We start from the raw sequence: 27,413 nt of genomic DNA on the forward strand, positions 1-27,413 counted from the left end.
AAAATAAAAAAATAAATAAAAAAGGGGTTTGTTGGTTGTAGCCCACCCTAAATCATCAACAGCCTGCTTTTTTTAAGTTTATGAAGCGGCTCCATACAGCACAGAGGTGATCTGCATCAGCGCTGGTTATTGTCAACACTGTGTGAAACTGTGACGAGAAATATCCTTCTTTCATTTTGCTTCTTTGGCAAAATGTGTCTGTAGAAACGTGTGTTTGCATGTGTTACCATCCCAAGAGTTAACAAATATTTGTTGTACATTTAGGGGCCGATCACAAAGCGCACGCCTTTACTTTGCAAAAACGCGCGACGTACCGCGCTGCCTTTTATAGTTGACAAGAAAAAAATAAGCCTCTTTTGTATGTCACTAGAAAACGACTGAATTAGCTGGTGTGCGCGAGTCGAGTTGCTGTCGATGTTATAATTGTAATTTTAATAATATTGTGATATTTAAGATCTATAAATACAGCTCTGGATAACTTGAAACAGTGACCACAAGTCTCTCCTCAGTCTTTAAAAGTTTATCGTACTCACATTGACAACCCAAACCCCGCTGTCACCTCAACAGAAAGCCTGCAGTGCTTTCATTTGACTGAACAATGAAACAGAGGTAACACGCTTTTTCCACTCGAGCACACAGCGCGCAACGGCAAAACTTAAAGCGCGCTGAGCAAGCATAAGCAGAGCGTAAAACACTGGCGGCAGTCAGTAAACCATTAAACAGATGCCCCGTATGCAGCCAAACTTTAAAAATGTATAAAGCATATTTTAATCGTTTAACTGATACCATTCATCGGTTACAAACGCACCCTTTCAGTTATTGCTTAATCAGTTATTTTGAGCATCCCCAACTAAACCGCATGTGCAAGCTCTATGTTTTTTTTCTCTCACGGCCGCACGCCGGAGATCCGGCATGGTGCCGGAATACTTTAAGCCCTGGTAAGATCATGTTTATCACTATAAGAAAACTAAATCAAAATTATATTTTAATTGACCACATCTGATCACATAAGGTACGCAAAGAAAAGTCTGTTTAGTGTTGTGAAAAGGCAAAGCTGAATATCTGTGGTTAAACTGCCACCCAGCGGTCAAAAGCTGCTGGCGCATCAAGTACCGCCGTCGCCGCGGTATGAATGGCGGCATAAGGAACACATTGAAGTAGTAACATCTGTACTGTAATCATAACTTCACAAATATAAAGTCTACACACAAGCAGAACAAATATTTACAAACCATGTTTATTTGATAAGCATAAAATAGACATTAAAGTAAATAAACATTAGGTAAATCAAATATTACAAACACAATTTAACAACAAAATGAGCATGTTAATAATAAAAGTAAAAAAAAAAAGTTAACAACATAAAACATAATCATACAATTATAATCATATCATACAGCCATCAATCAGAAAACAAACCAAGAATTACAAGATCACAAAGGTGTTGAAGAAAAGATATCCTACCGATTTTCCTGTTGAGAATATCTTGGATTGAAGAAGATGATAGATTAAAAGATTGAAGACGATTTAGTGAGAGATGAAATGTGAGGAACGAAGGAGAAGAGTCAAAGATTATACCCAGATATTTAATGTAAGTGGAAGGCTGAACTAAAGAACCAGCAATATTAACACTGTTGATGTAAAGGTGGGTGTCGTCTGCATAACAGTGAAAGTTAAACTAGCAGATAGTGATATAATGTTGACGGTCAGACAGATTTGAATAAACCAAGATAGAGCAGTGCCAGAAACACCAAGAGCTTCGAGTCGTGAGATCAGAATACTGTGAAAACTGTGGAAAGCAGAGGAAACAACAAGCTAACAGAGTCAGAAGTCTTGAGGAGGTTATTGATAACTTTAAAAAGTGCTGTCTCAGTGCTGAGGAGTGTGTGAAAACCAGACTGTAAACTCATATTATTAGTTATGGGATTAATATAATATCAGACTGACATCTCTTTCTCTGTTAATATTGGCTTTCCTCTTCAACAGATAGAGCTCTGAAATACACTCAACGCATTTATTTTCATCATGTAAGGCACATGTTGGCTCAGTGAAGAGTGAGAAGGTCTCTGGTTTGAGTCCTGTTTGAGTCAGAAGGTGTTTCTGTGTTGTTTTCATGTCCTCCATGTGTTGATGTGGGTTTCTCAATCTGAACACACACAGTGTAGATGAGCTGGAGAAATTAAATGAAGACTTGTTTTATTATCAAGTTTATTGAAGTTTATTATTATTGTAATGATCATCATGTGTTTATATTGACATTGATCTGTGTAATATAAAGAGCAGACAGTATCTGTACCTCTCGCTCTGATGTATTTGTAGATCAGTACAGCTGTCGCGAGCAGATACACACAAACTGCCAGAAGAAAACTGACAATCTTGTAGACAGAAATCTGATCTGAACCTGACAATGAAAATAAGAAATTTGAGCAACATTACAAAGGGCTTGTGAAAAAGTTCTCTGAGCAAACCTAAAGCTGAAATAGCACTGAGGAACAGAAGACATCATTTTTAAACTCCATTTACTGTAGTAAAGAGTCAAAACTGTAATATGTTTCCGTCTCACCACCATTTACTCTGCAAACCTGAAATCATTATTATTCATTACAATTTGAGTTGTATTATATCAATATTTTACTGCCTCACAGTGGCTCAGTGGTTAGCACTGTCGCCTCACAGCAAGAAGGTTGCTGGTTCGAGTCCCGGCTGGGTCAGTTGCCATTTTTGTGTGGAGTTGTTCTCCCCATGTTGGTGCGGGTTTCCTCCAGACAGATTTGATTTTATTAATGATCTGTCGGAGATCTGCAGTGAGTCTCACCTCTGACTGAGATCCAGCTGTGCGGCGACTCTCTGCTCTCTGTTTCACAGTTGTAGAAACCCTCATCAGACTTTGAGACAGTAGGGATGCTCATCTCTCCTGTCTGATTCTGGATCAGTGATCCGTCTTTATAGAAATCAGCTGTGAGGATGGAGGAGTGTGTAGATCGATGTAAACAGTGTAGAGTCAGAGTTTCTCCCTCAATCACAGGATCAGCAGAACTCGCCAGAATCACAGCACCATCTACACAACACAACACAACACAACACAACACAACACAGCACAACACAGCACAACACAACACAACACAGCACAACACACATCTGTTTAGTCTCAATATATGACTAAACTATTCATATCTGCAGTTTTATGAATTAAGAACCTCCTTGAGCCTCATATAAAACAGTTATAAATTGATGTTAATTGTAGTCAGATTTTTAACCAATGACAAAATAATAATCAGGTTAATCAATTCAAGTCTCTGATTGGCTTTACAGAAAACAGTGATATGAGAATGTGTGTGTGTGTAATTGAGATGTGAATGTGTGTAGATGCTGTGGTTTTAGTAACAGCACTCACCATGTACAGTGATGTTCAGAGGATGGCGTTTCTCTCCAGATTTAGACTCACACCAGTAAACTCCAGTGTCAGATGTGCTGAGAGACTGGATTCCACACGTAGATCCTGTTTGTGCTGAACAATCTTGTGTGTTTGTGTGTGTGAATCTTCTCACTGTCCATCCAGCAGAGTCACAGCTCAGAGAGAGAGAGTCAGAGGAGAAGTGTTGACTTCTGCTGGGCCTGAGCACCAGACGCACTGAAGCAGAAACACCTGAGACAGAGAGCAAACGCAGACAAATATACTGCTGCTGTCACTGACATAAACCTACTGGCACATTCGAGATCAACAACAGCTCTGACAGCTGCTGAAAGCTGATTTCCCTCACCAGTGACCCACAGTGGCTGTGCGCTGCTGTTCTGTGAGGAATAGGCTGGTTCTCCTCTCTCTGCTCTGCACGTATAAACTCCTGTGTGCTGTAGAGCAGCAGGACTGAGAGTGTAAGAGCCTCCAGCTCCTCTGCTGCTGTCTGACAGATAATCAGCATCTCTGAACCAGCTGAACGTCCAGCCTGTAGAGGAGCCTGGAACCTCACAGATCAGAGTCACCGAGTGTCCTTCAGTGAGCCACGGCTGTGGAGACACTCGCACTGCTGCCTGAGCTTCATCTGAACCAAACAGGAGGAGTTACAGAGCCATAGAGGAGCAGATACAGACTCTGATAATACTGAACACACACACACACACACACACACACACACACTTACACACACACACTCACCTGAAGACACAGTCAGAGCAACAGCATCACTGCGCTGAGAGCTTTGAGTGTCCATCTGTCCTGTACAGCTGTATTTACCACGGTGAAAGACCTCAACACGGCTGATCTTCAACTCTTGTGCTGAGCACCGGCTCACAGCAGTTCTGTAGTGTTGTTGGTTGGTTCCACTGGTGCAGCAGTCTGGTCTGGTACAGGGGTTGATGGGTTTGTCTGCTGTCTGTGGTTTGTCTATTTGCCATCTGTATGTCCACTCAGTGTTTCCTCTCCACTTTATATCACATCTGAGAGTGACTGTTTCTCCTCTGAACACATGTTCATCAGGCCGCACCGTCACCACAGCTTTAGGACTCTCTGTACAAACACAGTTTACTGCATTAGTCTTGATTGAGAGTTGTAGAAGTGCTGTAGATATACAGATATACTGAATCACACACTGTGTTTTCTCTCACCTGTAACACTGAGTGTCAGTTCATCACTGTATTGTGTGTAATAGACTGGTTCTCCTCTTCCAGCTCTACACCAGTACTGGCCTCCATCAGACACTGAATCAATCTTCATGCTGTAGGAGTTTGTTCTTGTCGTCTTTATCTCAGAGTCTTGTGTGTTTTTGTACCAGTAAAAGTCCCATCCGGTGGACAGATCAGTGTTACAGGTCAAAGTCACTGTGTTTCCAGTCAGTGCAGCTCCTGCAGGATCTGATCTGAGTTCAGGCTTTGGCTTTAAATCTGCAGGAGAACAAGAACAGATTCAGATCCTCAAAGTCAGAGTTCATCTGCAGTTAAACAGGTTCAAATCTGCAGTCAGCACATCATTGGGTAATGGTCTGAGATGTATATGAATCTGAACATCATGACTGAAAGTGAATTGCTTAATAATTCTAATAACCAAGAATAGACCCAGTCCAGTGTAGAATTCAGATTCAGTAAATGAATATATTTTAATTTTAAATACATTAGACATTGCATTGGAAGAACATGTATGGTGCTTTATAAAAATACAGTTTCTTTACTGGATATGTGATCATAGAGAACGTTTATAAGGACAATAATATTGAACTCACGCTTTACTGAGAGAGAAACAGCAGAGCTTGATTGTGATGAGTTTGGTCTTCCAGATCTCTGTCCTTTACACCAGTACTGACCCTGATCAGACTCAGCAGCTCCTCTGATAGTGAGAGTGTCTCTGTTTACAGTGTAATGACCATCAGACTGTAACTTTACACTGTTCCTGTCTTTATACCACTCATATCTCCAGTTACTGTAGTAAAGTGTTATCACACACGTCAGATTGACTGTCTCTCCAGTGAATACAGCACTGTCTGGTATCACAGTCACTGTAGATCTGGGTAAAGCTGAAGAGAAAGACAAAAGCATAAAGTGACTTAATCAGCTGTTTCAGTAAATATAACAGTATTGTGTAAATTATTCACAAATCTTGAATAATTTGCACATTTTTGATAATATTTGTGGTTCTTTAGTGTTGTCATTAGTTTAGTCATGTGAGTGTTTTCTGGTCCTCAAACACCTCTGACTCTCCACAGAAAGCAGAATGAAGAAGGAGAGCTGAAGACCTCCAACTACAAGCTGATATGAGGAGCAGCTGAATCTGAATGAGCTTCAACAGACTGAAGACTTCAGCAACTCATTCAACAGCAGCATCTGTAAGTCTTTTCAGTCTCTTCATCATCAAAGCTCATCTGTAATGAACTCTCACTCAAGTCTTTTTAATTATGTTTTTGTTTATTACTTTAAGGGCATAAAATATAGTTAACAAAAGTTTTGGTATTTGGTATAATATCAGAAATGGGGTTGAATTAGATTAGATGTTTTTGTCCTTTTATACAACCCCAAATCAGAAAAAGTTGGGACAGAATGGAAAACACAAATAACGAAAAGAAACTGGTGATTTCTAAATTTACTTTGATTTGTATTTCCTTGCAGACAATAAAAACAAACATGATTTAATGTGTTCCATGTGATTTTTATTTATTTATTTTTTCAAATAAACACGTATTTCAATTTTGGTTCTTGAACACATTTTAAAACAGTAGTGATGGGAGCAGTTTAGGGCTGGTAATCAGGTAAAAGGTTAAATAATGATGTGATTTGAAACAGGTGAGGTCAACAGATTATTGTAGTTATGATTCAGTACAAAAGCAGCATCCAAGAAAGGTTTAGTCCTTTAGGAGCAAAGATGGGCAGATGATCATTAGTTTGCCAACAGATATGTGACAAAATTAAAGGAATGTTCGATAATAATTAGAGAAATGTGTTGTAAGCAAAATGGTGAAGTTTATTTTAAAGAAAAAAACACAACAACAATAAAAATCATGGGGAACACATTAAATCATGTTTGTTGTGTTGTCTGCAATGAGATTCCAGTCAAATACATCTTGAAATCACTTCACTCTTTCTTTTTTTTATTTGTGTTTTCCACATTGTCCCAACGTTTTCTGATTTGGGCTTGTAAATTATGACTGGGATGAATAAGTGCAGCTTTAAGCCGAGATTTTTTTTTTTATCCTGCTTTTAAATCAATTCTCTCCTTAAGCCCGGTCAGATCACACAATGTTTGTTGTCAGTTCTGAAAGTCACTGTGTCAGATTTTGAGTTTTCTTTTTGCTCTTGATAAAATCTTGACTTGTTGTGGGTAACAAATGTGCCAGACTACACGTTGCATGATCAATTATCCTGTGACGTCTACGACGAGCATTATTTCCCAAAGAAGTCACATCAAAAAAATAACGCACATCAGCACCAGTGAAAAATCCGATACTCAAGACATCTTTAAAATGATTACAAATCTATATATAAACTGCAAATATATGACAGAGTTCTGTGATACAGCAATTACAGTAAAGCATTATTAAATCCTTATTTTATACGGAGTGAAACAAATCATCACAGCACAATTGAGTAGGCTAGCGGACGGCCATAAACAAAAATATAATTTGTATGTGTTTAATAGAAAAATTATCTTTTTAAAACAAATTTCATTTGGTATATTTTGTTCCTTAATTTTACCTACAGTGCATTCTTTTGTTTAATGATTGGAGTTTCACTGGATTGTCAGTACTGCCACCATAAACATGATTATTCAGGATAAACGAGCTCTAGATTTAATATTAAAATATCTGATATTAGAGACATTTGAGAGACAGACATTCATTCATTTTTCTTCAGCTTAGTCCTCTATTTATCAGGGGTCGCCACAGCAGAATGAACCGCTAACTATTCCAGCATATGTATTATACTATGGATGCCCTTCAAGCTGCAACCCACACCCATACACTCTCTCACACATAATAATAATAATTCCTTACATTTATATAGCGCTTTTCTGGGTACTCAAAGCGCTTTACACATTGGGGGAAATCTCCTCATCCACCACCAGCGTGCAGCATCCACCTGGATGACGCGACGGCAGCCACTTTGCACCAGACACCAGCTGATTGGTGGAGAGGAGACAGAATGATGAAGCCAATTATGATATGAGGAGGGTTAGGAGGCCATGATGGACAGAGGCCAGAGGGTAGATTTGGCCAGGATGTTGGGGTTAAACCCCTACTCTTTTTCAAAGGACATCCTGGGATTTCTAACGACCACAGAGAGTCAGGACCTCAGTTTAAAGTCTCATCCGAAAGATGGCACTCAACTGAACAGTATAGAGTTCCCGTCACTATACTGGGGCATTAGGACTCACACAGACCACAGGTTGAGCGCCCCCTGCTGGCCTCACTAACACCACTTCCGGCAGAAACCTAGCTTTCCCATGTGGTCTCCCATCCAGGTACTGACCGGGCGCAGCCCTGCTTAGCTTAGTGGGCGACCATGTGAGAGTTGCAGAGAGCTAGCTGCTGGCACTAATACATTACGGCCAATTTACTTCATCCAATTCACCCGGAGGAAACCCACACCGACACGGGGAGACCATGCAAACTCCACACAGAAATGCCAACTGGCCTAGCCGGGACTTGAACCAGTGACCTTCTTGCTATGAGGCCACTGTGCCAACCATCTAATTTCTAATAACGAACTACTTTTTTTTTTGCCATGATGACAGTAAATAATATTTTAATATCTTATTTAGCAAGATACTAGTGTTGAGGTTAAAGCATAAAACAGCTTGAAAACAGTGATGGTGCATTGATTTGCAACACTTTCACTGTCATTCACAACCTGCATGAACACAAGCTGTGAGCCGCTATACAACAGATGAGAAGCGCAGCACCATGCCTCTGCTGTATTTCCTAATGTGTCTTTGCAGGCCTGCATCATTGTGATCTAATTTGAGCGTTGAAGAAAGATATTGAGTCGGCGCCAATAGCCTAGTGGTTAGTGCGTCGACACATAGCACAAAGGTGCTAACAGACACCCAAGTTCGATTCCCGACTCGAGGTCCTTTGCCATTCCTTCCCCTATCTCTGCTCCCCACTCTTTCCTGTCTGTAAAATCTCCACTGTTCTGTCCAAATAAAGGTGAAAACCCTAAAAAATTATTTAAAATTTAAAAAAAAAAGAAGGATTTTGATGCATTTTTCTCCCACTCCTACCTAATCTAGCCACTGTCTTTATTTATTTTATTTTATTTAGTAATATATAAACCTCAATGCTCTATTATATGTCTTTCTGGTTTAGCCATATTTAATGTGCTGTCACTCTTATTTTGTGTTTAAACCTTAATTTTGTATAATTATAGGCAATACATTTAGTTTTTATCCATGAGACATGAATCAGTTCAGAGTGACTCGACAACAACTTGAGTTGAGTGTTTCTGTTCACTCACAGGTTTATTGTCAGTCCTAAGAGTCTGAAAATGCAGCTTTTCCTCTCATTAATAACTGAACTGTGACTGTATTCAGCTCTGTAATAGTAGAGTTACTAAAACACAGAAGCTTTTGTGTTTTTGTTGTTAATCCTACATATTGTTTTGACTGAATGTAAAGTTACAATAATATTGAACTCACCCTTCACTGAGAGAGAAACAGCAGAGCTTGATTGTGTTGAGTTTGGTCTTCCAGATCTCTGTCCTTTACACCAGTACTGACCCTGATCAGACTCAGCAGCTCCTCTGATAGTGAGAGTGTCTCTGTTTACAGTGTAATGACCATCAGACTGTAACTTTACACTGTTTCTGTCTTTATACCACTCATATGTCCAGTCACTGTGATCAGACTTAATCACACACTTCAGATTGACTGTCTGTCCAGTGAATACAGCACTGTCTGGTGTCACAGTCACTGTAGGTCTGGGTAAAGCTGAGGAGAAAGATAGAAACAGGAAGTGAGTCAAGCAGCTCCTTCAGTGAAAATAACTGTAAATTCTATGTGTGTTTTATAACTTTAAGTTTTGTCTGTAGATCTGCTTTAATGGGGATTTTCAATATCTGAAACCTTTCAGAAATATAAAAAGCTGAACCTTTTCCTTTTAAAGCACATTATAAAGAATAAATAAATGACTAATAATAACTCAGTATCTGCCCAACACAGCAGTTTCTCCACAAACCAGGGTGTATGGAGGAACTTCAGGTGGATTGAGCAGATGTAAAGTTACTCCAGCTGATCAACAATAATAGTGTGAGAAAATACTGATGTTAAACCAGCATTAAAGAGACGTTAATATGATCAGTCAGTGTAACAGCAGCACTGATGTCTGATCTCTCTCCTCTACAGCTGTATTCTCCACTGACAGACACATATTTTTCCTCCATATGTGATGTGGATCTGTTGACAGTGTGAACAGCACAAACTCAAATCTGATCTTTTCTTTTCTGATTTGTGCCATGTTCATATGTGCTATTAAATCTGCTGTGGATCTGATGTCTGCGATTGTGAATGTTTGTGACTTTTGTATTATTTTGTATTGACACACATTATCATTCTGCACTGGTTCATACTACAAACATCCTCTTACTCAGTAGATTAGCAGACGGGCACACACGGCAAATACTTTACCCAGAAAAGTTAAGGTTGTTCATTTTGATTATTTTCTTGAACAACAACTCTTACTCCTCAACCCATTATTAAACAATAAGAGAAAAACCAATATGCGTATATCAAAGTGATGCTGAATATCCTTTTAAACCCTTAACTAATCGGAGAAACAATAATGATTTGTGAATGATCAGTGATCAACTGTGTGTGTTATGGGTGGATTTACAGTTGGACTCTGTAATCTACATGTCTGTAATCTTGCTCAGTCGGTGTTTGTCTTCCATCTCTCTCTGTTTTTACAGCAGTTTCTTCATCATTATGAAGATCTACAGAAACAGATGATGCTCTAGTAACACACATAGTAGTTTTGTCACCTGTGTATTCGGCTACTCTCTGATGTGTGCGGTCCAAATATTAGATGTTGTTCTCCAGCAATGCAGCTTTATCAGGGTTTATTTATCACACAGCTTATACAGTTCAGGTTTCTAACTCCGTTCTGCTGCATCATGAACTCAATCAAAAATGTTGCTCTCCCTGAACCATACCTGTCAACCCTCCCATTTTCCCAGAGATTCTCCCGTATTTTACAGATCTATCCCTTCATCATCCTGTAAAGGTATTTTCCTGTATTTTTCTCATGTTTTCAGTTTTTTTCTGAAGAGTGGCAAATAAACATTAAATAGCCGAGCCTTCGTATACGCGACACATACTGTTGAACCACCAGGGGTCGCCCCTTGCTCTTAAACGTGAGTCTGTTCTGTACTTTCGCTTTGTTTAGGCAGAATAACTTTAAAATCAATATAAACCGGCAGGATTCCCTTTCCTTTAGATTACAGGTGCCGTCTCCCCTTCATATGCAATGCTCAAAACAGATATATTGACATGACTGTCAGCTGACGCGCTCCATGGTGATAAATAGACGGCGTTTCCTAAACGGATTCTGGACATGCGATTTGAAGCGGAGCAAAAGTCTGGGTTCAGGGTGCGTGTTTAAACAGACATACACATAATTAATAATAATATTAATAATAATAATAATATCTAAAGATGTCGATCTTGGTGTTTTTTTTTAAACACAACTAATTTTGTCCTAAATGAAATCGAATGCTTTCATTATAATTTTAGATGAGTGCATTTTTTTAAAATGACACCTCTGTTATTTAATTTAATCAAACAAAAAACAAAATCTGAATCATTTGTTGGGGATTATGGTGGGCAAATACCTTATTTTCACATCCCAGTGTTGACCAGTTTGCCCTGATCTCACACCTGTTTTCCTTTTCTTTGCCCGCCTATATTACCATTCAGAACTGTACAGAACTCCACCCAGTGGTCAAACAAAGAATTGCAAAAAAAGCAAACACTAAAACAGCTCTTACAGCTTCATTAATGATGACCAAAATATATGAAGGCAAAACATAATTCAGAGACAGATGTGGTATCTTGATGTATCACTGCATAAACTACAAAACACAAACTACAGCATCATTCACACTTGTTTATATTTACTGCAGTATTTCACAGTACCTCCAGTGTCTTCAGAACCAGGATTACTGTCTTGAGTCAGTCCAGAGTGAAGGATGGAGATCAGCACTAAAAGCAGAAACACACATATGATGTATTATTAAACACAATGCAGATCACTGAAACACATCAAGAGTTAAAACTGCAAGTGCTTTTCTGTTTTACAACTGCAACATCTGAAGGAGGATCCGGCTGCTGCCCATTTATTTTGTTCATTTATTTATCAAAGCCATCAACTTAATTATACAGCACAATCTAACAAACCATAGGTGTGATCAACTTGAACTCTAATTGCAGACATCAGTCAAAGAGATCAGCTGAGCACAGTGAGGCTCAGAGTTGAGGATGAAGCCGTTGAGTCCGACTCTTCAGGGCTCTTGTAGTTTTGCTGCAGTGATGGCAGATCATGTGGTGTGATCAAATTTCTTTTTTTTACAGTAACAAAAAAAAAAAAAAACAGTTACAGTATTTACAATTAAAACTGAGAATATAGTCTGAATAAACCAGACAGAGAATGCTTTGTCTATAATAAGGGAGCAATGAAAAAATGAATACGAAAATTAAGTGCGATTTAAAAAGAGCGAAAGAAAGGAAATGAGGTGGCGCATGAAAAGAAAATAAATATTGGTAAGAGACCCTTACTCTGAATTTGTGCTCTGTATTAAACACATTCAAGTGCACACACACACCCACTCAGAGCAGTGAACAAACATCTGGAGCAGTGGGCAGCCATTTGCATACTTGTGGATTTGGACTCAGACTTGACTCATGCACGTATTAGGAATTGGACTTCACTCGCGTCCATGCTAATATTTCTTTACCCCTCTACTGCACAGTGTTACCATATGGCAGCATGATATTTATGTTCATTTCCCTGCCACTGTTTTATAAGACTAACGTTCTAATATTTTTTAATTTTTTTTTTTTGGAAAGAGAGGAACTTTGTGTAGCCAATGATGTGCTTTGGTTAAGTCACATGACGGTGTTTTTCAGTGACAGTTTCTGGCAGTTTATTGTGAGAAGTTTCACCTCCAGTGAGTTATGATGACATATTCACAACTCAAAGTTGATCAAATTAGTTGTGTTGTAAATCGATCAAATGTGTTTAGCCAAATGGCAACACTGTGCAGTAGTGGAATGTGCAATATTGCAGTAGGTTAGCTAGCTAGCAAGGTCAGCAGTGTTATACAAGTTGTAACAATAACAACATGAATGCTAGTGATATAATGTTGATTAGTCATATGTTTATGGAATTTGCATTGTGCGAATACTTTTGATTAGATAGGAATACAGGGAGCAGTGTATTAGCGAGCACCACCATGTTCTAGGGTAAGTGAAAGAAGAAATGGACAGAACTGGCTCTTCCTGAAGATGAAATTGAAGATGAGATGGGTTTAGTGACCATGAGAATGATGCAGACTGGACATTTGATAAGAGCAGTGATGGAGACAGTTTAGGTTAGTTAGCTCAGAGGCAGTTAGGACCAGTGTAGTATACTGTATAGTAAAATATAGAAATATCGTTAGCTAATAGCTACATTAGTCTGATGCATCTGTATATATAAGACTTGTTTTTTTATTTGTTTTAATATTTACTGGAGGAAATATTTATGCCTACAGAATGTTCTATACATGATTATACAATATTATGTTTGTTTTCAATATTATTCAGCAAAAATAATGAATAAATGAAAGCTGTTGGAATATCAGTTGTTGGACAGTATGTATAAGGTGTTATTTATCAGTTCTGTGTTAAAGCTGATAATACTGCAACACCAGTTAAATCATTTCTAACAACAATATTATTATTTATAAGGAAATGAGTAAATTTGAAATTTCTAAGATAGATCCACTGTTTGATGCTGTTTTCATATGGCAACATCACAAAATAAACCTTAAAAATCCCCCAATTTTTATTATTATCGTTATTATTATTATTTTTTAAATTTCAAGTTGAGCCATTTTAAGAAAAGGAAAAAGTCTAATGTTTTGTTATAGATCTGTCATAATGCATGCAGTAGAGGGTTAAAATGATGTTTAATCGACACGTTCAATGATTGTTGTCCACAAGAAAATCAACAGAGCATGACTTGAGACTAACTGTAGCGCAAAGGCAGCAGTTTCTCTCCCACTCCTCGCCTCTATTTTATACTGTGTTCACCTGCCTGCCATCTGCCTGACGTGATCCTGAAGAACAGACAAATATTTGTATAGATCTATCATAATATGTGCTGCAGAGGGATAAAATGATTTTTGATTGAAACTTTCAATGATTGATGTCCACAAGAAAATCAACAGAGCATGACGAGATCACATTATCAGAACTGTGTTACGTGCACACAACCTTTAATAATGTATAGACGTAACACAGATCACAAATGATCTTAATTCATCAAACCTGTTTTATAGTCCTGCTGAAGATAACATAGATCTGTCAGACCTTTAAGACCATCAGTTGAGCATATTGGAAAAATAACAAGATATTGTGGAAAAGAATAAGAGAGAGAAGGTTTCCCTCAGCAAAGTACAAGTGAGTCTGTGTGTGTTTGTTGGGAAATGTAATTAAAGATCTTAGTACTGAAGGTTTTTTTATTTTTTTATTTTATTTTACTTTTCTCAATGTTTGCAGAACTGTTAATAATTTAATGCACTTTGCACAAATGAGATAGAGAGAAAGAGACTGTTTTTCACAGCATCCTGCTATTTTTACACACCCGTCACCTAAAGACTTTCATCAGGCCGGGTCACTATCAATACCATTACATTATTTTTATATCAACCTCTTAGACAAGATTGGACACATTTGTCACTCTGAGAGACCTCAGTGTTTATAGATGTAATCTGACCAAAAAGGGTTTTAAAATGTTGTTGTGTGCAGTGTGTGTGTGTCTGTGTGTATCTTATATTCATCACATTGTACATGCATCCATCAGGTAGCAATTATAGCTATAGAGTAACAATACCAGAACTTTTGACCTTATTGGAACTTTTTTTTTTTGTTTGTTTCCATGAAGTATATGTGCGTGCACCATGTTTTAGAGGAAGTCTGAGATCATTGGTGTTGTTGACGTACTTGTTGCCTGCAGTGCTCAAATAAACCAGGTGTGAAGACGCCTATAAACTGCAAACCAATCCTTCATTTACAAATATATTTAAATTTATTGCAATAATATATATATATATATTTGCAATTTATAAAACCAATTTAGGATTGCAATGCAGGTATAGGTTCAATCAAAATATTTCACCAGAGAGAGACAACAGACATTAAAGAAGTAATGATTTTGACGTATCTTGCGTCTTCATATGTTCATGTGACGACCACAACTGTGGTTTTTCTGTGAAGACCATGAAAAGAACTCTGCTCATATACATGCAAAAACATATAATGAGATCAGCTAATTATAAATATCAGATGAATTATCTGAGAAAGGAGAAGTCAGTTCTGATAAATGCTTGAACATTATTTGTTTGCAGATGCAACTTTAAAAATGCTGCTTAACCAAATTTGTTCAATATCGACCAAATCCAATGCCTCAAACGAACAAACAAACCAAAAAAGTTGACAGAAGCAGCATCTTTAAAGTGTTTGGTTTTGGTTTTGTGTGTCTAATCTGTGAAATTCAGCCACTTTAAGACCAAATACCTTTTGTTCCTCTTTGGATGATTCGTTTTCACAAAAATACTTAATAGGAAGAATATGGGATGTTGTAAACCAACGCTGGGTCGAGTATGGACAAACCCAACATTGGGTTACTTTAAAAAAACATTTAAATGAGACGTTTTAATCAGTGGTTGGGTTTGTTCATATTTGACCCAGCATTGGTTTACAACAACCCAGCATGTTTTAAAAGTATAATATATAAAGCAAAAGCAATCAGATGTTGATGTCCAGCAGCCTCTATTGTACACTGACAGCACAGATAAATGGCTGATCTCTGAAGCTTGTATCTGATCAACACTTCACACATCAGCACTAAATCTGACTAATAAACACAAGAACATACAGCACAATCATTCTCTCATCTTCAGCTGAAGGATTAAAACAGTATTAAAGAGCAGAAGAGTGGAGAATCTGATCAAATACTCACAGAGAAGGAGAGGCAGTGCACTGGAGCCCATCCTGACACACTAATGGACTGTTCTAGCAGAGCGCTGGCTGCTCAATCACACACTTCCTGGGTTTAAACCAAGACTTGAGGGAGGAGACAACAATGTTGACCAAACGTAGGCCAAACACTTCTTCTCTGAGTGATTCTCTAGTTCAGTCAAATACTGCAGTGTTCAAACAATGATCAAAACATTTATTACAGTATTTATTCATCTTTATTAAAACCAATGGAAATCATTTAATCATTCAGTGCTTGTAAACTGTATATTTGCTAACTGCATTAACTATATTTAACAAGCTCAACTTTGGATGCTAATAATGCATTAGTTAATGTTGAATTATCATGAATGTTGGATTGTTCATTCTTAGTAAATAAATAGACTAACATGAACTAATCAAGCTTTATTGTAAATTGTGACAAATAGTACAAAATGCAGCAGCCAGAGTTCTGACCAGGTCTAGAAAATATGATCATATCACCCCAATTTTATCCTCTTTACACTGGCTGCCTGTTAAGTTTCGTATTGAATTTAAAATATTACTCCTCACCTATAAAGCTCTAAATCAGTGTTTCTCAACTGGTGGGTCGCAGAGTGTGTGGTCAAAAAAACAACATTTGTTTAATTTTAACCTATTTTGCTTAAATAAGACTTTTATTTTGAAATGCGCGAGCGACAACTGTACCGGTTGACATGTGAATTTTCATTTAATTATAGCCACAAATATGTCAAAGCGCAAGTACGACCCCGAATATGTAAAGTATGGATTTACATATATTGATGCCAAAAAAGGCTTAAAACCTCAGTGTGTCATATGTAGTGATGTGCTCTCACAAAGAGCACTTTTAGAAACCAAACTTTAGTCGTTTTTACTCTGTAATATTTCTATAATTTGAGACATTTTGGTTAATGACAATAATAAAATATTGTTTATAAGTAAGTCTTGATGATTTATCTGTCACTACTTGTGTATGTTAAATACAAATGAATTATAATTCCTAAAATTATATTATAGTTCTAAAAATTTGGGCCGTGGGTTGATGACAAGGTAAAAATGTGGGTCCCATGGCCAAACCAGTTGAACCACTGCTCTAAATAATCGAGCTCCTGTTTATCTAACCAACCTTCTGTCTCGCTACAATCCAACTCGCTCTTTAAGATCTCAAAACTCAGTGCTTCTGGTAGTACCTAGAATAGCAAAGTCGAGTAAAAGAGGTCGAGCCTTCTCCTTTATGGCTCCTAAACTCTGGAATAGCCGTCCTGCTAATGTCTGAGGCTCTGACACACTCTCTCAGTTCAAAACTAGATTAAAGACCTGTCTGTTTAGTAAAGCATACACTCAGTGCATCACTTAGCGGGTTTCCACACAGGTTTCTGCATCTTGCTTATATACACTATACACAGCAGCTATGTAATTATTCTTTTTTTTTTTCATTTTCACCTGGGGATTCTCATCCCGAGGTCTTCAGATTATGCGGAAAAATTAAAATGGTCGTACCCAACTGAGTCTGGTTTCTCTTTTTTTCCTTCATCGGTGCCTCGGTGAAGTTTTTTTTCCCTCTCCGCGGTCACCACTAGCTTGCATGGTTCAGGATCTGTAGAGCTACACAGATGAATTTGCTCTTCAGTGTTTGGACTCTCAGTAATGATTATTAAACCACACTGAACTGAGCTAAACTGAACTGAACTTAAACACTAAAAACTGAACTACCCTGATCCAGTTACTATGACCATTTATGTGAAGCTGCTTTGACACAATCTACATTGTAAAAGCGCTAACAGCAGAAACAGAGCAGAAATCAAACCACAACTATGGGCTTATTTCTTTATTTTAGGCCTCTTAAACACCTCTGTCATTTTTTTTCTCACTGCAAGCTGTGTTTCATCTCTCTGCTGCCATTTGACTAAAAATAAAACACTTGATCTGGCATTGAATCTGTATTTTATCTTCTGACTGGTGTTACAGAATAACTAATATCAGGCAGTGGCAGCAGCTCATAAAGTCAGGCATAAGAAGGAAACAAAATTAAAATAATGTCAGCAGTTAAACATAGATAAAACGTTAATGTTTTTTTTTTTTTTTTTAGATTTATTTTTGGCCTTTTTTTATTGGATAGGACAGTGTTTAGACAGGAAGTGAAGAGAGAGAGGGGTAGGGTAGGGAAATGTCCTTGAGCCGGGATTCAATATCAGGATGCCCTATCGTGCTACTGCACCATATGTCGACGCACTAACCACTAGGCTGTTGCGCTGACATTAACGACTTTTAGAGGTTGTGTTAAACTTTCATTGACGTCATTTTGACTGACAAGGTTGTAAATCTTCAGTGGTTCAGCTTATAAACGTTTTAAGGCTCCTTTAACAAAAATAAAGGTTACAGGCCAAACACATACTCAACAAAATCTGTTGGTGCAATTTCATGAGCTCAATTTAAAGATATTACACAAAAAGCCTGTTCTCTAGAATATTTATCAACATTTGTCTAAATCTGTGTTATTGAGCACTTCTCCTTTACAGAGATGATGCATCCACTTCACGGGTGTGGCATATCAAGATGCTGATTAGACTGGATGATTATTGCACAGGTGTGGTTTAGGCTGGCCATAATAAAAGGCCACTCTGAAATGTGCAGTTTAATTACAGCACAATGCCACAGATGATGCACATTATGAGGAAGTGTAGAATCGTCATGCTGACTGCAGGAATGTCCACCAGAGCTGTTGTCCTCATGTCTTCAAAATGAAAGGCACTTTGGCACTTTTTGTCTGGTACTTTAGAGAGGTGTTCTTTACATGGCTGTATCCTGGTTTTCACTGTACAGGGCAGATGACAGACAGCGTGTATGGCATTGTGTGGGTGAGTGATTTGCTGATGTTGATGTTGTGAATGGAGTGGCCCATGGTGGTGGTGTGGTTATGGTACAAGCTGGTGTATGTTAGGGACATGAACACAGCTGCATGTTGTTGATACTCATTGTTACTCATTGACCCATTGCTGTCATTAATCCGCCTCATGTTTGCAGCATGATAATGCACGGCTCCATGTTGTGAGGATTTGTACATAATTCCAGGAAGCTGATAACATTCCAGTTCTAGAATGACAGCATATTCACTGGATGTCACCCATTGAGCATGTTTGGGATGCTTTGTATCAGTGTGTACAACAGTGTGTTCCTGTTCCTGTCAATATCCAGCAACTTCACACAGCCATTGAAGAGGAGTTGACCAACAATTCACAATCAACAACCTGATCAACTCTGTGAAGGAGATGTGCTGCACTGCATGAGGCAAACGATGCTCACACCAGATACTGACTGTTATTCTGATGTGAAGGTGTCTAAATATTATTCATACACAAAAGCACCGACACAGTCAATGCAGTCTTCCATAAGAGGCAAACAGTAACTGTCTGATTTTGTAATGGTATTAACACAACAAAAATTAGTACAAAAATTAAATCTGCAGTCATAGAGATGTCCCGATCTGATATTGATATTGGAAGTACTGTAGGTTCGATATCAGTCCAAAAAAAAAACTATATCGGAATGCGTAATAAATCCGTTACAGCAATTCTGTCCAGCAGCGTCCAGAGCCAGCATTTACCTAAATTTTTCAGGGTCTTAATATTTATTCTTGAATTATTTTTATATATTTTTATCTAAAAGGTTCACATTTATGCAACCAATAGTTAATAAACTGGTTGTTTTTTTTCATACTAACTGTTGCTGACTTCTGTTCTCAGTTTGATCTGGCCGTTCATACATTCCACTCAACAAAATAGGTAAAAGTAAAGTATTCATGATTTGTGCTGATTATTGTATCGGATTTGTATCGGTGTCAGTTAGTACTGAAGGCTGCAATATCGGTATCATATCGGAAGTTAAAACGTTGTATCGGGACATCCCTAGCAGTCAGATCTGTTTACGAGCAAACAAGGTGAGCTGTAATGTAGTTTAGCAACATTACTATTGAGTATAAATAACATCAGTTTTGCAATTGAGGTCGCTTCTAGGGCCTCACCCTATATGCATGTTGTTTATAGGCAATGAATAACACTGATATCATGTTCTGTTAGTGAAGGATAAGAAGGAACATTAGAAAACAGATTAACCGCAGTGACATCCATTATATCAGAGCGTTCTGTAACTGCAAATAAGAAAGAATCCGCTTGTTAAGTGGTGACGTGTTTGTGACGTATGTAATACTGTTTCCGGGTCCAAGCCGCCATTCACTTGAGTGGAGAAATCATTCGTTTATGATCACGTTTTATTCCTATCACACATTAAAGTAAATTTTACATAAAGTCATAGTGTACACAACAATCTCTGGGCTTGCTGCATAACAAATACCAACATTTTAACAATTTATAAAACAATGAATCACTTTCTGGCCATCGGATTTTAGGCATGGACATATACTGCGATCGTGACTTTCGAAAGTATTAAATCGCTTTGTAATTGTTTATTATTACCATTTCATGAATCTCCCCATTCAGTTGAAAAGAGCGCTTGGACCCGGAAGCGCTTTGCATGACGTCACACTTAATAAGAGGATTGCATAAAGATCTTTAATTAGCTCAGAATTTTTCAACCTTACTGCCGTCAACTCTGCAGATTGAAAAAAATCAAAACTGTCCTCAAAGGTAGTCAGGGCAACTATGCTATCAGAAGCAACAGAGGATATAAACACATCAAAGGTTCAGCACTGGACAGCACCCAATCAGCATATGGATCAGCACTGGACAGTGTCTGCTTTTTGATCACCAGATAATCTCAGAGTGAAACATTTAGCACAGCAGACTTCTGTCTAATTTAACTTAATAATTTTAAATGTAAAAAGCACAGATGAAGCCTTTTGAAGTTTGTGAAGTTGTGGTGTGAACAAGAAAGTGTCTGAGATCCCTTCATTGCTGAACGACGGAGTGCTTTTTTGAGTTCATAATATTGTGAACACCAAACTTATTGAGGTTACGATTGAGGTTAGGATTTCATTTCTGGTTTACATTTTTGGTCGGTTCGGTTCTTTTAAAATGCTTTGAAATTTTGACTTTTTTATTATTATTATTTAGCTTTTATATGACACACTGTCAGCATCAAAAATTATTCGGAAACTCAGGAAGATTCATTTTCTGAGATTTTAATGTTTTGCAGCAAAGGGAACAATACAGAAGAAACACAAGAGGTTCCATTCATGTTGCTCAAAGGGCAGTCCTGCGAGGCCAGTTAATATACAGACATGATGCAGCATTGTCTTTAATCATTGGTCTAAACAGTTTACTTGATAGAATCCTATTGATCATATAATCAAATCATTGTCAGCACAATATTCCTGCAACTGGAACATTCCAACTGACTGAAAACTACAGTTGAGTGTTTTACTTTGACTTTGGGTTTCTTTAAAAGTATATATACATAAAATAATATAATATATGGAAATAAATAATATTAATTTATCCAACACACACACACACACACACTAAGAAGCAGTTTTTGAATTATAGATGATGTTTAAAAAAAATATGAGATAAAACATGACGATTATTTCAGTGCTAAAACTATTGATAAATGTAAAACACAATACATTGCTGTTGCTATTTGGTGCAGAATCATAGAATCATCACACAGAATCATAACTTCTCTAACGTTACATTTTAGGATTAAAATATCACAATTATAAAACCTACACAAGCAGAACTAATATTGTCAAAGCATACTTAATTTGTTAGCACAAAAAAGACATTAGGTAAATCAGATATCCCAATCAGAATTCAACAAAAAATTGCATAATAATAATAATAATAATGATAATGATAATAAAGATAATAATAATAATAATAATAGAGGTTTATTTTACACAGTGCCCTTCTGCAGACTCAAGGTTGCTTTATCAAAAATAAAAGTGAAAGCAAACAGTAAAAAAACACTACAGGTAAACATAAAATACATATTCATACATTCATAATCACATCATCAAATGGTGTTTGTGGGCAGTAGAGAGTTGTGTTGAGAACTGATGGAAAGCCGTGCTGAGAAGTGTGTGAAAAGGAGACTCAAAACACTCATTTACATTTACATTTAGTCCTTTAGCAGATGCTTTTATCCAAAGCGACTTACAAATGAGGACAATGAAGCAATTTACACAACTATAAGAGCAACAATGAATAAGTGCTGTAGGCAAGTTTCAGGTCTGTAAAGTGTAAGAAGCAAAACATTATTACTTTTTTGTTTTGTTTTTTGTAGTAGTTGGTGGAGAAGCCAGAGAGGGAATTGCAGATTAGTAAGAAAAGTGGAGACTAAATAGTTGAGTTTTCAGTCGTTTCTTGAAGACAGCGAGTGACTCTGCCGTTCTGATGCAGTTAGGGAGTTCATTCCACCAACTGGGCAGATTGAATGCAAGAGAAATGATTTCTTCCCTCTCTGGGATAGAAACACAAAACGATGTTCATTCACTGAACACAAGTTTCTGGAGGGCCTATAAATGTGCAGAAGTGAGAGCAGATAAGGAGGAGCGCAGCCAGCAATCGTTTTGTAAGCAAACATCAGAGCTTTGAATTTGATGCGAGCAGCAACTGGCAGCCAGTGCAAACGGGTGAGTAGCGGAGTGACGTGCTCTTTTAGGTTCATTAAAGACCACTCGTGCTGCTGCCTTCTGAAGCATCTGAAGAGGTTTGATAGAGTTAGCTGGGAGCCCGGCTAGTAGAGAGTTGCAATAGTCCAGTCTGGAGAGAACAAGAGCTTGAACAAGAAGTTGAGCTGCATGTTCAGATAGGAAGGGTCGGACCTTTCTGATGTTATAGAGTGCAAATCTGCAAGATCGAGCAGTTCTAGAGATGTGGTCAGAGAAGTTTAGTTGGTCATCAATCATTACTCTAAGGCTTTTCATCATTTTGGATGCAGTAATGGTTGCCCCATCCATCTGGATTGAAAAGTTATGGTGCAGAGTCAGGTTGCCTAAAGTTCAAGCATTTCCGTTTTCGTGAGGTTAAGCTGAAGATGATGATCTTTCATCCAGTGTGAAATGTCCAACAGGCAGGCTGAGATGCGAGCCGGAACCGAGGGATCACCAGGGTGAAAAGAGAGGTATAGCTGGGTATCATCAGCATAGCAGTGGTAGAAGAATCCATGTCTCTGGATGACTGGTCCTAAAGATGTTGTGTAGATGGAGAAGAGAAGTGGCCCAAGAACAGAGCCTTGAGGTACCCCAGTGTTTAGATGCTGTAGGTTGGACACCACTCCCCTCCAAGACACCCTGAATGACCTGTCAGAGAGGTAAGATCTGAACCATTGTAGAACAGTGCCTGCAACGCCTAGTGACTCAAGCGTAGATAGCAAGATCTGGTGGTTTACAGTGTCAAAAGCAGCTGACAAGTCAAGCAAGATGGAGACTGATGATTTAGAGTCTGCTTTAGCCAGTCTGAGATCCTCCACGACCGAGAGCAGGGCAGTCTCAGTTGAGTGGCCTTTCTTAAAGCCAGATTGCTTGTTGTCCATGAGGTTGTTTTGAGTAAGAAAGTCCAGGACTTGATTGAACACGACTTTCTCCAGAATCTTGGCCATGAATGGAAGCAGGGATACTGGTCTGTAGTTTTCAAGTAGTGTTTGGTCCAGGTTGGGTTTTTTAGCAGTGGGGTTACCCTAGCCTGCTTAAATGTAGTGGGGAATAAACCAGAGTCAAGAGATGTGTTAATTATGTGAGTCAGTGTTGGTATGACTGCAGGAGAGATGGCTTGCAATAGATGAGTGGGAATGTGGTGTCTAGTGTGGAGTAGAGTGTATGAGTGGCACTGTTTGTATCAAGTGCAGAGAGTTTACAAGATGGAGGAAGAGAGTCTGAAACGATGGTGGATAGTTGATTGTGTGAGAGTGTAGTGAAGTCCCACTACATTCAAGATTTTAGCTGGCTGAGGCGGCCAAATATGGATCTGATTTCGGTTAGAAAATCAAGAGTGGAGAAGAGATTCTTTCTGATGAGCATTTATTTCTGTCCTGAATATGCAGCTGAGGTATGCACTGGAGATATTGCAAAGAATGGGTGGGTATGTGTGGTCTACAAAAGGAAATAAAGAGAAATAATTACCAAAAATATTCATCTAACATTTGTGTCTTATTGTACTAACACAATGAGAAATATTAACTAACACAATACAAGATATACATGATAAAGTCTGTATTTCCGCCTGTTATAGCAATGAAATGAACTGAAATACAACAGTAAACTAAATAACAGGGCACTATAAATCGTTATGTAAACAAACACTGGCCGCATTCGCACGTAGCATTAGTGTGGAGGGCGATGACTCAGCAAATTAGATCGGCAAATTACGGCCGAAATTAACGGGAAAAACGATCGTCAAAAACACTGAAAGTGACCAATAACATGCATGACATATAATAATCATAATCAAACATATATATGTACTCACTTGTATAACATAAACGCATTTGCAGAGCATAACCTGCGGCATAAACAGTGAATGGCATTCAGTCCGTACTGGTGTGCGTCATGTAAAAATGTCCGTGCGGGAAACAATTACTAATTTAAGTTCCTAGGACAGGCTTTCTGACACAGCCGCCCCCAATTATCTGTCAGGATAATTGTACATTTTAAGAAAGTTTGTCTGCCGTGTCAGGAACATTATCCTCTAGGTGCGGAAGGGGAATTAATCGCACAACTGGACGAGTGTAAGTTTTTTCCTTAACTTTAACTCTAACGGTACGAATTTTACCGTCAGCTCCAGGTAACGTTTCAGACACTGTTCCTACAGGCCATAAAGCACGTGGGAGTTGTGGATCAACAATAAGAACTACTTGGCCCACGGTAAGTTCCTTGCCATCCTTCCTCCACTTCTGGCGATCCTGTAAACTTGGGAGATGATGGCGGATGAAGGCAGTCCAGAAATTATCAGCCAACACCTGGCTATGTCTCCATCTGCGTCTGCCGAGCAAGTTGTTGGAGTCATACAGAACCTGAGGAAGTGAGGCATCACGTCGGCCCATAAGGAGCAGGTTGGGAGTCACTGGGTCCAAGTCTGCGACGTCAGAGGATATGTAACCAAGTGGCTTGGAATTCAGAATGCCTTCCACCTCCACTAACAGGGTTTGCAATACTGCCTCTGGCACTGACTGCTCTCGCAGGATGACACGTAAAGCGGACTTCACCGATTTGACCTCACGCTCCCAGGTTCCCCCGAAATGAGGAGCACTTGGTGGGTTAAAGCGAAATCGAATCTTTTGCTCCGCAAGCTGCTCCTGCAGCTTTGGTGCCATGGCATTGAAGGTCTCTCGTAATTCTCGATCCCCTCCAACGAAGTTAGTGCCATTGTCACATAGCAATTCCATGGGCTTGCCTCGTCTTGCGATGAAGCGACGCAGAGAAAGCAGAAATGCATCAGTGTCTAGTTGTTCCAGTAGATCTAGATGCACGCACCTGGTTGTCATACATTTATAGAGGACTCCCCACCTCTTCTCTTGGCGACGACCAACTTTAACCATGAAGGGGCCAAAGCAATCTACCCCTGTAGAGTAGAACGGGGGTTTGTAAAGTTGCAGTCTGCTGGATGGAAGATCAGCCATTTGGGGTGTCTGAGGTTTAGCACGCCAGAACTGACAGTCTCTACATGTGTGCTGATGTTTCCGAATTGCTTCTCTGCCTCTCAATACCCAATACTGGCGGCGCAGTTCAGCTAGGACCCGTTCGGAGCCTGGGTGAAGGAGTCGCTGATCTGTCTCCTTAATTAACAGCTTGGTGACAGGGTGGCCAGGATCCAACACAATTGGGTGGATAGAATCCAAGTCTAGGCTGTCAGTCCGACGTAATCTTCCACCTACTCGGATGAGACCTGTGGCTTCATCAAACTCAGGGGCAAGAGAGATCAAACGACTGTCAGAAGGTAGAGATTGGGCAGTCTTCAGAGCCTTGACCTCGTATGGGAACGAGTCACTTTGAGCCTGTGCCAGGAGGAGTTTCTCAGCTTCAATATAGTCAGCTGCGTCACTAGAGAAGTTATTATCAGCAGTAGCCGCCCCGTGCAGGGACCTAACAGTGGCCTGGACAAGTTCTTGCCATGTAGTGAACTGAGTTGGGTCTGGGAGTGAAGGGTTATTCACTGAAATAGTACCAACGAAGGCAGCTTTCTTTAATTCACTGAGTTCTGGTTCTACCGCTAGCTTGGGAATGGATGGCCATTGGTCAACGGATTTAAGGAGAAAGGATGGTCCTGAATTCCATTGGTGAGGGCCTGTTAGCTCCGCTAAAGTTAGACCCCTCGTGATATGGTCAGCCGGGTTGTTGGCCGAATCAACATACCTCCATTCAGCAGTCTCAGTGAGAGTCTGTATTTCAGCTACACGTCCTCCAACAAACACCTTGTAGCGGCAAGACTCTGCGGTCAACCAGTACAGCACAGTTGTTGAGTCAGACCAGAGAGTGACTGAATCGATGGGAAGAGTTAACTCATTTTGTATTACTTGGGCTAATTGGGCGCCGGTCAGTGCTGCACTTAGCTCCAAACGAGGCATGGATAGGCATTTTCTGGGGGCCACTCTCGATCGAGCCAAGACAAAGGTGACGGCAACATGTCCAAAATCATCAGAAGTACGTAAATAAGCCACTGACCCATACGCTCTTTCAGATGCGTCACAAAAGATGTGTAGCTCTCGAGTGACAGGAGGATTATCAGGCCAGACTGGTGTGTATAGTCGAGGGAACTGCAACTGAAGGAGTGTTGGAATTTCTCCTACCCAGGTTAACCACTTATTCCTCAGCTGTGCAGGCTCAATCAGATCATCCCAGCCCAAGTTTTGCTTCCAAAGGTCCTGAATGAGGACTTTAGCCCTTGTAGTGAACGGGATAATAAATCCTAAAGGATCATACTGACTGGCCAATGTCTTGTACATGTTCCTCATAGTAGGCTCCAATGGCTCTGCAGAACGTAAATTGTAACCCAGAGAGTCATTGAGACAATTCCACCGTAGGCCAAGAGTGGGTTCTTGCAGGTCTGTACTAGCTTTGGTTAACCATCGTTCACTGTTGGTAGACAAGGCCTCTGCGGGAAGATGCTGGATCGCAGATGGTACATTACAGGCCCATTGTCTTAAATCAAAGCCTCCCTCAGCCAGCAACTGACGCAGTCCATCCACAACGTCCTTAGCTTCATTGGCTGTTGGTGTGCTGTAAAGACAGTTATCAACATAAAAGGAGTTCTCCACTATGTTAACCAACTTAGGCATGTCACCTTTGTGTCCTTGTGCATGGTGTTGGAGGGCAAAGATGGCGCAACATGGACTACAGGTAGTTCCGAAGGGAAGCACCTGCCATTCGTATATATCAGGCTCTCGATCCCTGCACAAGTCCCTCCATAGGAAACGAAGCACCTGTTTGTCTTTGGGCAGCAGACGTATCTGGTGGAACATGCCCTTTATGTCCCCGCTTACAGCAACAGCATGCTGCCGGAATCTCAGGAGGACTCCCAATAACGATGGTCCCAAAGTTGGTCCAGGCAGTAGCTGACTGTTCAATGACTGTCCTTGATGTTGAAAGGAACAGTTAAAGACAATCCGGTCTTTGTTGTTGTGATGTACAACATGATGCGGAATATACCAAGACTCGTTACTCTTGTTGGCTTCCTCCGCAGTTATCTTGGCAACATATCCAGCTGCCTCCAACTTCTGGATCTCAGTGCAGTATGCTTTAGCCCTC

At 39.3% G+C, this 27,413-nt stretch overlaps 1 protein-coding gene and 1 long non-coding RNA gene across 2 annotated transcripts in view; one reads left to right on the forward strand and one right to left on the reverse strand.

Annotated features, from left to right (window-relative positions):
* The window catches only part of LOC147842964 (uncharacterized), a 277,603-nt gene that overhangs the window by 48,611 nt on the left and 201,579 nt on the right, over nt 1–27,413 (forward strand). The window contains exon 5 of the long non-coding RNA XR_015944703.1: nt 5,694–5,813. This is a non-coding gene — a long non-coding RNA (uncharacterized LOC147842964). The remainder of the gene's footprint in view (nt 1–5,693; nt 5,814–27,413) is intronic.
* LOC147842965 (leukocyte immunoglobulin-like receptor subfamily A member 3) lies at nt 1,220–15,743 on the reverse strand. Its single transcript, XM_087260271.1, has 11 exons — nt 15,699–15,743; nt 11,612–11,677; nt 9,119–9,409; nt 5,214–5,504; nt 4,603–4,878; nt 4,154–4,504; nt 3,762–4,040; nt 3,395–3,646; nt 2,816–3,058; nt 2,297–2,401; nt 1,220–2,170 (listed from the first exon to the last, which is right to left on the reverse strand). Exons 1-11 carry the CDS (start codon nt 15,727–15,729, stop codon nt 2,142–2,144), a joined length of 2,214 nt encoding a protein of 737 aa, XP_087116397.1. The 5' UTR covers nt 15,730–15,743; the 3' UTR covers nt 1,220–2,141.

Source organism: Danio rerio, chromosome 7 (genome assembly GCF_052040795.2).
Source record: "Danio rerio strain M-AB ecotype USA chromosome 7, GRCz13ab, whole genome shotgun sequence".
Lineage (NCBI taxonomy): Eukaryota > Metazoa > Chordata > Actinopteri > Cypriniformes > Danionidae > Danio > Danio rerio.